General features: G+C 34.1%; 1 protein-coding gene across 8 annotated transcripts in view; it reads left to right on the top strand.

Moving 5' to 3' along the window:
- CCDC88A (coiled-coil domain containing 88A) overlaps positions 1-14,094 on the top strand; it is a 99,385-nt gene that overhangs the window by 43,621 nt on the left and 41,670 nt on the right. For all 8 annotated transcript variants that reach the window (XM_036435349.2, XM_036435350.2, XM_036435348.2 and 5 more), the window contains 5 exons: positions 3,352-3,433; positions 5,879-6,037; positions 7,654-7,800; positions 8,350-8,494; positions 12,409-12,593. In XM_036435349.2, coding sequence (XP_036291242.1) covers positions 3,352-3,433; positions 5,879-6,037; positions 7,654-7,800; positions 8,350-8,494; positions 12,409-12,593 — 718 coding nt within the window. The remainder of the gene's footprint in view (positions 1-3,351; positions 3,434-5,878; positions 6,038-7,653; positions 7,801-8,349; positions 8,495-12,408; positions 12,594-14,094) is intronic.

Below are 14,094 nucleotides of genomic sequence, written 5' to 3'. Positions count from 1 at the left end.
CCCTGGCCTGTGTGGTTCAGTTAGTTGGAGCATCATCCTGTGCATTGAAAGGTGGTGAGTTCGATTCCAGTCAGGGCACATACCCAAGTTGTGGATTCCATCCCCTGGTCGGGGCATATTAGGGAGGTGGCCAATAATCAATCAATCAATCAATCAATCTCTCTCTCTCTCTTTCTCCCTCTCTCTCCTTTTCCCCCCTCTCTTTCTCCCCCTCTCTCCCTCCTTCTATCTCTCCCTCTCTCTAAAATCAACAAAAATACAATACATATAAAAGATAAAATTAATGTTATAAAATGCCGAATTGTTGACATACAGTTTTACAAATAATTTTGTGTGTGTATCTTCTACATTGAGTAATTGAGATGCCTGACTCATGTACTTAGCACTGGTAAGTATTCAGATTGGTTAGTGCTGGTGAAATTTTATCTTTCAAAGAACATTACAGAGAAGTCAGTATGTGTCACATAGGCATTCCTTGGTGAATCACATGTAAAGACATGACCAATCTCTGCTAGGGATTTTTTATTTTGCACTTCAAAAAGAACAAAGGATTTTTGTGTTTGGGGCTTTTTCTTTTTGTTGTTTTCTTCCCTGGAATTTGGGCTTTAGAATATAGATTTAAATTTAAAGTCACAATATAGCGATTGAGTTTATTTATTAATTGTTTAAAGCAGTTGGTTTAAGAAACTGATTAAATATGCAAGGTAGAAAAATACACAGTTTATGGAAAAATGTGGGGGGAAAAATACAGCCTACATTGTGGATGTCTGCTTTATTATGTATCTATTGAAGTGAACACTCCCAAGATATTCTATAAACAGCTGCACCAGGAAAATTAGAGAAGCGATTGCTGTTATTAGTTTGACTGGCAGTTAATGGATAGTCTAAACAGTGAACACTAGTTTGTTCCATATAATTTAGCACCATCTTCTTTAGATAAAGCATGTAATTAGAACTGCAACGCTGGCTGTGAATTCATTTAACATTTTGCTCTATATTAGAATTTGATTTTTAAATGAAAATTACTTGGTCATGGAGTGTATTAAAATTCCAAACATCTTAAAAGAGATTGATAAGATTTGGTCTTTCATATGCTGATTGGAAAATGTAAAAAAAATTTATTAATAAGTAAATATGCTGTATATAGCAAGCATTCCCAATAATTAGCATTTCATCAGATATTATAGTATCTAATATCTTTGTTGTCCTTGAAAATTTGTTCCTTGGTGGATTTCTTCCATTATCATTTGTTTTTGCTAAGACATATCTTGACTAAAATGATGAAGTATGAAAATCAGGATGGATAAAAATAGTTCAGATTGCCTTAGACCTAATGAAATAAATAATTGTAATGAGATCATGCAAATTAACTAATAACTTACTTATTGGTGTTACGTTATAATACAATTGCTTTTGATTTATTAACATACAGAGTAAAAGTATTATTTGCATTTTGGCTGGAAGAAATAATTTCCTTTTTTTACTTTTTATTTAATTTAATTTTTTATTTAATAAATCTTTATTGTTCAGATTATTACAATTGTTTCTCCTTCCCCCCCCCCATAGCTCCCCTCCACCTAGTCCTCACCCCACCCTCTGCCCTTACCTCCCCCTCCTCTTCATCATCCATAGGTATATGATTTTTGTCCAGTCTCTTCCCGTACCCCCCACATAGACACTCCTTTCCCCCTGAGAATTATCAATCTCCTCCCATTTTATGCCATTGATTCTATTATATTTACCAGTTTATTCCGTTCCTCAGATTTTTAATTCTTTTAGATTCACTTGTTGATAGATATGTATTAGTTGTTCATAATTTTTCTTTCCTTTTTTTTTCTTTTTCCTCTTTTTAAAGAACACCTTTTAGCATTTCATATAATACTGGTTTTGTACTCTTAGCTTTTTCTGAAGTGTGAAGCTCTTTATCTGCCCTTTAATTCTGAATGATAACTTTGCTGGGTAGAGTAATCATGGTTGTAGGTTCTTGCTATTCATCACTTTGAATATTTCTTGCCACTCCCATCTGGCCTGCATAGTTTCTGTTGAGAAATCAGCTGATAATCGTATGGGTGCTCTCTTTGTCTTTTGCTCTTGGCATTTTAATTATGATGTGTCTTGGTGTGTTCCTCTTTGGATTCCTTTTGTTTGGGGTTCTGTGCGCTTTCTGGATTTGTAAGTCTATTTCTTTCACCAGGCGGGGGGAGTTTTCTGTCATTATTTCTTCAAATAGGTTTTCCGTGTCTTGCTCTCTCTCTTCTTCTGGCACCCCCATAATTCTGATGTTGGTACTCTTGAAGTTATCCCAGAGGCTTCGTACACTATCTTCAACTTTCTGAATTCTCTTCTCTTCTTGCTTCTCCAGAGGAGTGTCCTTTGCTTCTTTGTATTCCAAATCTTTGACTTGATTCTTGCATTCCTGTAGTCTGCTCTTGGGTCTCTGTATAATATTTTTTATTTCAGTCAGTGTATGTTTAATTTCTAGTTGGTCCTTTTTCATATTCTCAAGGTTCTCTTTAAATTTATCGGCCTTTTCTAGGAAATACTTGAAAAACCTTATAACTGTGGTTTTGAACTCTGTCCACTTAAGTAAATTAATTATGGTTCCTCTGTCAAAGGGATTATTTTCCATTAAAAAATATAATTTTGAATATACCTGAAACCTGTATAATTTTATTAACCAATGTCACCCTCGTACAATTTAAAAAAACATTAAAAACATAAATTGGATGTGCTAAAAAAATACCTTAGAAAGTTGAAAAGTAGAGATAATGGAAACTTGATTTTGAGGAGGTTGGCTCCGAAGGGAAGATAGAAAACAGAAAATAAAGAAGTATAAAGAGAAAAAAATTAGGAAAAATTTGAGGATGTTTATGGGCTTCAGGAAAGAAACCAATAGAATTGTAAAGATTTAGGTATTTGTGTGGCAGGGTATAATTTCCTTTAGGCCATTGTGAACGTTGAAAATAGTTTGGAGACGTTTATAAGTCTCAGACCCAGATAGTATTGCATTGCATAAAAATTTGTTCAGCTTATTTGGTTTTGACTATGAAAGAGGGAGAAAGAGAAAGAAGAATGGGAATGGGAGATATCAGGAAAGATGGAGAGAAACTACCTTATGAACTCTGAGGATGCTAATTATTGAGGTTTGCCTTTTGGAGAACTTTAGAGGGAGTTTTATTGATGACATCAAATCACATAAATTCCTAAAATCCATTTCCTTATCTTTTTCCCCTGGGTTGGAGTCACTGTGTTCAACTAGACATTTAGTAATAGTAATTTGTATTCATGAAGGTGATTATAATTTTTAAAAGCAGTAAGCTTACTTTTTAATTAATGTTTTTTTTATTTAAGGGAGGAAAAGACTGAACAGTTGCTGGACTGCAAACAAGAACTTGAGCAAATGGAAATAGAACTAAAAAGGCTGCAGCAAGAGGTTTGTACCTGAAACTTTTATTACATAGGACCACTAAGTAATTGTAAATTGATTTTTCTCCTTTTAATTTCTAACGTTTACCTTAATACTTTCTGAGGTTACTGAGACTTCAAGAGATCTGATTATTTTTTTCAGTGTTTTTCTCTTCAAAAATGCCAAAGCCAAAACAGAAATCGTGGTCTGTGGACCTTATTTCCCCCCCCCACCCCCCTTTATATTAGTGCTGTTTAAACTTTGTTAAGATTCAAAGGTGCCTCAGAGGACTAGGGCAGTTCCAAGTTTCTCTTTTTTATGTAATTGGCTTCTGTGGGCTTGGAAGGTAGAACAACTACACTATAAATTGTGGCTGCTAATATATATCTCCCTAGGTCTCCACTCTCTGATGGTACTTTATGTTATATAAGACAGAATGCCTTTAATTTTTCATTCTTTTCCTATTAAATAAGATAAAACTTTTTACTTAAAAATTTTTTGCTAAAGCTTGTTTTCTTTGCATCTTAAACCAAGATTTGTTTAAGAATTCACTTCTTTTAATCACTCCATAATGTTTTGTTTTCATTGGTACGAATTAAAGTAAAGCTAGACAATTTTCTTTCCCGTACCTTCCCTAATCTGCGTTTTAACTTCAGGGAATACCGCACTTGCAGGATCATAAACTGGGACTTTTCTCTTTGTTTTTTATTTTTTGACCTTTCAGATCTGTGAGATTGGACATGATAATCTTTATTTCTAGATATGCGGTGTCTGCTCTTCCACATCTTGGTAACAGGGTTTTTTTGTGTCATTGTTACCTCCAAAACAGTGGTCTCAATCTTTTTGGTCTCAAGACTTTCTTCCACTCTTAAAAATTGGTGAGGATTATTCCTACTGGTATTTACTATATTAAAAATAAGAGCTAAGAATTTAAAAAAAATATTTATTAATTCATTTTAAAAACAATATTCAACCCATTCCATCCTATATAATAAAAACCTGATATGTTAAGTGTCCAGTTGTCTGTTCAACCAATCAAAGCATAATATGCTAATGATATGCTAAGGCCACTTAACAGCTCACTATGACGTGCACTGATCACCAGGGGGCAGACGCTCTAACTGGTAGGTTAGCTTGCTGCTGGGGTCTGGCAGACCAAAACTGAGTGAGATGGGCCAGACAATGCCCTGGGACCCTCCCTGGCTGGCCAACCTCCTGTGTCTCTCCCCAGCCCTGATTGTGCACTAGTGGTGTTCCTCAGCCTGGCCTGTGCCCTCTCGCAACCCAGGATCCCTCGGGATGTTGGAGAGCCGGTTTAGGCCCAATCCCACAGGCCAGGCCGAGGGACCACTGGTGCAGGAATTTGTGCACCCGGCCTTTAGTGTTAAAGTTTAAAGTATAAAGTTTATATTTTAAGTAAATATTATTTTACAAAACAAAAACTAGAATGTACTCTTAACATTTTTGCAAATCTCTTTAATGCCTGCCTTAATTGAAGACTACTAGGTTCTGGAATCTACTTCTGAATTTATTCAGTTAAGATACTACATGCCATGTAGCTTCAGAAAAGTCTACTGTGTCCTCATGAGAGAATGAGAGTGAAAAAGATAAATAATGTATTAGGATTGTTTTGAAAATAGTTTTGACCTTATGAACTTCCTGAAAGGATTTCAGGAAACCACAGAAGTCCCTATATCACACTTTAATAACTAGTGTTCTAAAGGATTAAGGATTACAAGAAGGCTTTTTTGAATTTTAATATTTGACTCAAATGGCATTAAGATATGTATTAAACATATGCACTAATCACTTTACTTGGAAGCATTAAAAAACCAGCAGGATTTTAGTATGTTACAGTATATCTGAATAGGACCATTATTTCTCTAAAGTAACTAATGATCAACTATAATAATACAGTTTGGCTCTTTTTTGTGTTTCCTGTCCTGTATTTTAAAGTTAACTTTCTTTTAATATTAAATTAATTGCAAATGGTTATGTTAGGTAAAGGTTAACTTATTTTAAAACATCCTGAATATTTTTTACATACCAAATTTCTTAGAGTAGAAGGGGGAGGTAAAGCAGGGTGGGGGGAGGGGACAGAAAGAAAGAGATAGACACACACACACACAGACAGACAGACGTGGATGTGAAAAAGACACATCGAATGGTTGCCTCCTGCACACACCCCTACTGGGGCCAGAGATTGAGCCTACAACCCAGGTATGTGCCCTTGACTGGGAATTGGAACCCAACACCCTTTGGTACATAGGCCCAGGCTTTAACCACTTTGTCACACTGGCCAGGGCTATATCTCCCCATATTAAAAAATAACTTAATGGAGGTATAATTTACATAACACAAATTCACACTTCTAAAGTATATAATGTATTGATTTTTTAGTAGATTCATCAAGTTGTGCGACCAAGGAAATAGAAAGTAATATTTAAAATATTGATACTTATTTATGTTTAGAACATGAATTTGCTTTCGGATGCTCGCTCTGCAAGAATGTATCGAGATGAATTAGATGCACTTCGAGAGAAGGCAATCAGAGTTGATAAGCTTGAAAGTGAAGTCAGCAGATATAAAGAAAGGCTACATGATATTGAGTTTTATAAAGCAAGAGTTGAGGTATGTTGTACAATTTAAACCATTCACAATTTATTTCTTTAAAAAGTGTTATGATTTTCAAAATTCAATGAAAATGCTTTTAATAAATGAATGGAGTTGTTGAAATGTTTAGAAAACTATAAATACATTTAGATGTTTATTTTATGATAGATTAGCCTGTTGCTTAGAATTTTAAAAGGGGATACTTGGACATTATTAATTTTATTTAAGTCTTGGGGCTCTTCTTTCATCCCTTTATTTAACATTATAGGTAGAGCAGATTTTTGGTCCTTCCCTCCTAGTCAAAATAAAATGTTTCTCTTACTAATTTTAAACTTGTCCTAGGAGTGAAAACAGACATATTGCTGACTCAATTCAGAATGCTAAATTAGGATCAACAAAGTCACTTGTGTGTACACATCTGCTCATACACTCTCTCAATAAATCATATAAACAAATTAGAAGAAATGTTTTTCTATACTGAATGATTATTGTACAATGTTGCATGAAGTTAGTTTGACATTGACAATTAAAAATTGATAATCTTTGCATCTGCATCCTTTTTTCCTTTCTTAGTTAATTTCTTCATTGTCTGCAAACAGTGGAGATCTTGGTCATGTTTATTATGAGGATAAGAAGGAAGGACTATGCAAAAATTAAGAAATGAAAACATTATAAAAAACAGAACAGTTGAGCCTGAAAGTTATCAAAAATAGACCAAATAGACTATAAAGATAGGGTACATATTAATTCTTTGCCAATTTTTTAAATAAGTATATGGCACTGTTAAAGGATCTTTATAGATGCCTCTGTTTTAATATACTTTCTCTTTAGTTAGCTTATAAATTATAGGCATAAAGCTTAGCAAGATAGATTGTGAGCATATGTCTTCAAAAAGATGTAGGGATTTAAAACATGTTCTCAAGATGCATATGTAAAATATTTATTAATAGAGCCTTTATTTATGATTTATGTGAGTATTAGTTCAAAGTCTTGGAATTTTACTCAAAAACCCAAACCCTTCACTTTTAAGTTACAGTTTAAGTGGAGAGAATTCTTTAAATCTATTTCAGCAAATAAATTAAGTTCTAATTCTATGGAGATTTATATCTTAAATATCTTCAAGACTCTCTATACTTAGTTTGTTTTCCTTGTGATTAAGGGATTTAAATGTACCCTGACAATTTTATGTGAAATTATAGTGAGTGTTTTGTTTGCATAATAGCTTAAAAATTTTTTTGGGGGGTGGTGGTGTTCTAAAGCCAAGAAAATGTCAACTGTGTTTTTATTACTTAGTAGCTTTACTCTTGCACAGAATTGTTAATAAAGACAGATTAATGTCTTTTTTAAATAAGTTTTTATTGATTTTTTTTTTTAGAGGAAGGGAGAGGGAGAGAGACATTGATGAGACAGAAACATCAGTTGGCTGCCTCCTGCATGCTCCCCATGGTGGGGGTTCAATCCTGAAATCACGGTATGTGCCTTGATTGGGAATAGAATTGACAACCTCTTGTGCGTAGGTCGATGCTCAACCACTTGAGCCCCTCTGGTCAGACAGATGAATTTTTATGTTTCAAACTTTGAAAAATTAACAGATATTAACATGTTTGTGATAAAGCCTATTTGAAATGTTTTAGGAATTAAAAGAAGACAATCAAGTTTTGCTAGAAACAAAAACCATGTTGGAAGACCAATTAGAAGGAACTCGAGCTCGTTCTGATAAATTACATGAATTAGAAAAAGAGAATTTACAACTAAAGGCTAAACTGCATGATATGGAAATGGTAAGAATTGTAAGGTGGATCAATTACATGACCTCTAAGAAAGCATTCTAAGAGTCATCTGATTTCCCTGTAATGACAAAGGATGGTAGTGTCTTAGATGCTTTAACAAAGAAGAGATAAGCTAAATAAATTCAGTGCTTGCAATTTTGTATGGACATGGGAGTAGTGGAAATTTCTGCTTTTATTATAAAGGGGTGTTATTGGTGTATTTTAAAAATAAACTTTAATAAGCTATTTTGTAAAATGCCTTTAAAATACAGAAATAAAACTATTTAGCATTGAGTCAGAATCTCTTGTTATATTACTAAATTAATATACTGCGAAGAAATGTTTTCCATGTCCCCAAAGGTCACTTTAAAAGGATATCAGACACCTGGTCAGTATAATGACCAATTGTGATTATAATAACTGGTTATTGCCTTTAAACTGTGAAAATTTTAAGTGATTCAAAATTTATCCTCATTATTTAGTTTAAGTAATAAAGTATGAGCTTGAGATTGTACTGTTTCTTAGCTTTCTTTTTTTTCCTTACTCCCGGCCAACAAAAAGGAACGCGATATGGATAGAAAAAAGATTGAAGAATTAATGGAAGAAAATATGACTTTGGAAATGGCACAGAAACAAAGTATGGATGAATCATTACATCTTGGCTGGGAATTAGAACAAATATCCAAAACTAGTGAACTTTCTGAAGGTATTCCCAATATTGTTTTACTTAAGTGGATTGGTGAATAAATAAGTTGAATTTATGCTTACATTTCTGGATATTTCATTGCAGTTATTTTCCCTAGCTAGAGATGTCTCAGCAGGCCAACTGCCCCTAGCTATGATTTCACAGAGCAATATGTTATTTCCACATTGCTGGGTCTGATTATGTTTACTTGACTTACAACAAAACTTTTTTTTGAGTGGAATCACAGATTTTTGATCGGTTGTTTAGGCATTATTTTATGTTAGTATCATAAGAAACTAGAATAGCAATTTATTAATTTATTTTGAGAAGTATAGCCATCTACTAAATAGAACAGAAAAGTCATATTAACTGGTCAGCTATATTTTTACTCCATTCAAACCTAAATAGGAAGTCAGAATTAATGGGAAGAGTTTTAAGTGAATATGTAGCCAGAATAGAACAAGTTAAGGATCTCCATGGCTATGTTTATCAGTATATGAGGAGAATTATCTCCATTTTAGGGTTATACCTACCAACCACTCTAGCCCGTTATACCCTGGAGTTAATGAAAGACACCCCTGCCCCCAAATAAATTTTTAACTCTTGACTCTTTTTTCTTAAGCTCCACTATTGACTTGTCTTTTGTCCTAAAACTGGGCATATACTATACAATAAAGTTGTTTGGATTATAGCTGTGATTATGCTAATACTGATATACTTTCTTGAAATTACACTCAGGTCCCATTTATTTGAATTAGACAGGTTCCATAACTCCTTACTTACCCAATATTAGATTCTGCCACCTGCTTTCCTTCCTTCAGCAGGTATTTATTAAGCACCTACCGTGTGTAAAATACTATACCAGGCCCTGAGGATATAGTGGTGGCGTGGTAGACCTAAAGTCTGACGACGGTTCACAGTCTGGCTCTTGCAGAATAATTACTTCTCCACATGTCTCGTATTTGTCACCATTAGACTTTTTCTAGTTTTACAGTTGAGAATCTAATTTCGAATTCTAGGACCCTAGGTAAATTCCCTACGTAGTAAGTGATGATGTTTATCCAGTGGGTTTGCTAAGAGATAACTTAAAATATTTATGGAACTTCTTTTATTGTATTCCTTGTGAATTGAGTTACAAAGAAAGCAATTCAGACTTAAATGTTTTCTAAACATTTCTAAACATTCAAAAGTAGTTAAAATTTCGCTGTTTCGAGTTCCGTTTGTTAAGTGAGGACATTAATAGTAAGTACCTTGAAGGGTTGTTGTGAGGGTTGAATTTCTTAATACTTAAAAAAATAGTGCCATGTATATAGTAAGCATGTGAATGTTGATCATTATGATGATGATCATTATATCAGTAGTTTTGCAGTTGTTCTTAGCTGGGGTCACATACCTGAATATTTGTTTTAATGTGGTGTCATTTTTGTTTGTTTGTTTTTTAAATGTACAGGGCTTTTCTTTCTAGAAAATTTGTAGAATATGGAAAAATATAAAGGAGGAAATCAAAGTCCCTAATGATTTCTTAAATCATTTTCATATTGAAAAAACTTTCTTCTAAATTTTGTACACAGACATAGGATTTTAGACATCAGGTTAATGCGTATGCACAATTTGGATTCCTTTTTGAACCTAAGACTATAATGCAGGCATTCTTTAATATTGTTAAAAATGTGTTGTAAGCATTCGTTTTAATTCTCATAGTCTGACTTGAAGCTTCTTTGAAGTATATTCATAGTATTCATGGTATTCAAAGTATTATTGAGATATATCATGTATTTTAGCCTAATTTTTTAATTTAAATTCTTTATTGTTTAAAGCAGTACATAAGTCTCCTTTTTCCCCCATTAACCCCTCCCCAGCTGTCCCCACCCTCCATTCTGACAGGTGTGAGATGGTACCATATTGTCATTTTGATTTGCATCTCTTGGATGATAAGTGACTTTGAGTATCTTTTCCTGTATCTCTCGGCCTTCTGTATGTCCTCTTTCGAAAAGTGTCTATTTAGGTTCTTTGCCCATTTTTTATTGGGTTGTTTATCTTCCTTTTGTTAAGTTGTACGAGTTCCCAATAAATTTTGGAGATTAAACACTTATCAGAGATAACATTGGCAAATATGTTCTCCCATGCAGTGGGCTTTCTTGTTGTTTTGTTGATGGTTTATTTTGCTGTGCAGAAGCTTTTTATTTTGATGTAGTCACATTTCTTTATTTCCTCCTTGGTTTCCATTGCCCTAGGAGCTGTATTGGTAAAGATACTGCTACAACAAATGCCTGCTATTTTGCTGCCTATGGCTTTTTCTAGGATTTTTATGGTTTTCCGTCTTATGTTTAAGTCCTTTATTCATTTTGAGTTTGTTTTTGTGTATGGTGGTCTAGTTTCTTTTTTTTTTTTTTTGCATGTATCTGTCCAATTTTCCGAACCATTTATTGAAGAGACTGTCTTAACTCCATTGTAATTTCATGCCTCTTTTGTTAAATATTAATTGAGCATATTGGCTTTGGTCGATCTCTGGGTTCTCTCTTCTGTTCCATTGGTCTCTATGCCTGTTCTTGTGCCAGTACTAGGCAGTTGTGAGAACAGTGGCTGTGACCTAGCCTAACCTTGTTAATTTGAAATGCATAACTACAAGTCATTTACTAGAGTTTTACTAGAGAAGACGTGGACAACTTTGGAATTTAAAAAGTCAATGATTATCTAGTATACCAGTTTTTAATAAAAAATTAACAGTATGTAACTGGAAATAAAAATTCTTTACTTAAAATCTGGGGGACACCCTAGCTGGTTTGACTCAGTGGATAAAGTGTCAGTCTGTGGATTGAAGGGTCCTGGGTTCCATTCTGGTCAAGAGCATGTGCCTGGTTGCAGATTCATCCTCAGTACAGGGAGTGCAGGAGGCAGCCAATCAATGATTCTCTCTCATCATTGGTGTTTCTGTCTTTACCTCCATCTCCCTTCCTCTCTGATTCAATAAAAATATAAATAAATAAAATCTGGGGGATATTTTACCATACCTAATTCTATAAAGAATGTATGCTTTTGAGGGAGTGTGTGTGTGTGTGTGTGTGTGTGTGTGTGTGTATTTATTTATTTGCTTTTCTGCGATGGAGAATTTCAAACATACATAAAAGTTGGCAGACCTAGAAATGCCTTTCCATACTTCTACCCATTGCCCTTCCAAAAATTTAGGATTTTAAAATAAATTCTAGGCATTATATTTCATTTGTAAATCCTAATATCATCAAAATATTCAGTGCATCTGCTATAAGATTATTAAAACAAAATTATTTGTGGCTTCCTGGAGAGCATCATTTACAGAATTAGAAACTGAGTTTTCTTATTTTAAAACATGTAATGCTGAAATCTACTTAGAAACATGATTGTCCTTGACAAAATGGAGTAGTTATTGCTCTTTACACTTAGCGTAATAGGGATTCTTTAGAGAAAGACTTCTTCAAGGTGACCAGTGTATACCGTCTTGCCTTTTTCAGAATCAGATAAGGATTTTCTCCTCTTAAACTGTCTAATTTTTTTTGAAAGTGTGGCATGGGATATGCTTTATACTTCTTGTTTGAACCACACATGACTATAGATACACAGGGCCATAACTATTTATACACGTAACCTAAGACTCATTGAAGTTAAAGTGGCTTGATTTTTCAGGTCAATTTCTCATGGCACTAGAACTGGAATTCTAGTCTCTTTGGTCTAAATTTTGTAACACACCCTCCTCCCCAGTGGAATGCTTAAGGATGTATTAAAATTTAGGATTTATCTGTCTTTTATCTATCTGTTTTTATCATTGTGTCGATCTTGTATAACTTTATAAATTTTTTACATAGTTAAGGACTAAGTGATGTACTGCATATACACTCAACATTTTAAATAATAAAGAGTAAATATAGGTTTACCAATGACTTTATTTTTCAATATTATAGCACCACAGAAATCTTTGGGCCATGAGGTGAGTGAATTAACATCAAGTAGGTTACTGAAGTTGGAGATGGAAAACCAGAGTTTGACAAAAACTGTAGAAGAGCTTCGAAGTACTATGGATTCTGCAGAAGGAAACACTTCCAAAATCCTGAAAATTGAAAAAGAAAATCAAATATTAAGTAAAAAGGTAAATAAAAATGAATCTTCAATCTTAAAAAAATGTATGTAAAAATATAAATAAATAGCACTGTAGTAAAACATTCTCCAATTTTTAATGTTCCCTCAATTATTATTTTAACTTATTATGAAATTTTTAACATTTATAAATGTAAAGTAAGTGAACTATATTCGTTTTTTTTTTTTTTTTAATGTGTTTTACTGTAGGCCTAATCAGGTTCAAATTGAGTTTTTGGTAAGTATTCGTAAGGAGTGTATGTACATATGTCAGTTAGGAGGTACATGTTTAGTTGTCTTTTTGTAGTATTGTCATGGAAAATCATTTGCTTGGATCCCTTATTCAGAGATTGCAAAATCATGATTTTCTAATTATATCATCCCTTCCTAATGTGGTAGATAGGGTATTCCTATAAAGGAAAAATTTTTAAAGCTACTCTTTAAAGCACATGTGTCAAACACAAGGCCCGTGGGCCAAATCCATCCCGCCAGGCCTTGCAATGTGGCCCGCACCGCGCTGTCATCACTGCACTCCGCTGCGTTTCCATCACAATGACAGTTTATGACTGTTCAGTAAACCATTTGGCCCGCGATTTAGGCTGGATTTTAGATTTTGGCCCCTTCTCTGATTGAGTTCGACACCCCTACTTTAAAGAAAGCACTATTGGTTATTCTGGGAAATAGCCTATGGGAAAAGCAGGATGAATGTTTGACCCTATCCTTTATTTTCCAGTTTCCTAATAATAAGTTGGTTTTCTCATATCCTCCTGAGATAATTGAGTGAGTTTGTTGTTTTAGTGTCATTATTAACTTGCGGATTTAAGATTATTTAAAGTGTTTCAATCCACTGCCTTTGTTTTTCTTCCTGTCCCAATGAAGCTACTTCCTGAATTCTTAGGACACAACTTTAGCATTCCTGGGGAGCTGCCTTGCTTTCTGCCGGGACAAAATGTTTTGGCACCTAGCCATATCTAGTTTTTCCTTTGATATATTCTGGGTTTGTAGGCTATGTTATGAAAATTGCCCTAACCTTTAGACCAGTGATTTTTGAAATATAGTATACATCAGAATCACCTGTAGGTTTGGAGTGGAGGGCTGATAATTCTCATTTCTAAGAAGTTCCTTGGTGATGCTCATCCTGCTGTTTGGGAACCATGCTTTGAGGGACTGCTGCCTTAGATATGAGAAAGAATCCTTGATTTTCTTGCAAGACTTTTACTTTGTATTTATTTATTTATTTATTATTGATTTCAGAGAGAAAGGGAGAGGTAGAGAGAAACATTAATGAGGAGAGGGAGTAATTTATCGGCTGCCTCCTGCACGCCCCCTACTGGACTTGAAACCTGAGTATGGGTCCTTGACCAGAATCCATCTCAGGACCCTTCAGTCCACAGGCTGAAGCTCTATCCATTAAGTCAAATTGACTAGGACTAGACTTTTACTCTTTTAAAACATTTTTGTATCGTCATTAGTCTATTAACCAAATAATCTTAGTAAGAATTTGACAGTCAATA

The sequence above is a fragment of the Pipistrellus kuhlii genome, unplaced genomic scaffold (genome assembly GCF_014108245.1).
Source record: "Pipistrellus kuhlii isolate mPipKuh1 unplaced genomic scaffold, mPipKuh1.p scaffold_m20_p_13, whole genome shotgun sequence".
Lineage (NCBI taxonomy): Eukaryota > Metazoa > Chordata > Mammalia > Chiroptera > Vespertilionidae > Pipistrellus > Pipistrellus kuhlii.
The sequence above is the reverse complement of the archived record's forward strand: the minus strand, read 5'-3'. Positions and strand labels throughout refer to the sequence as shown.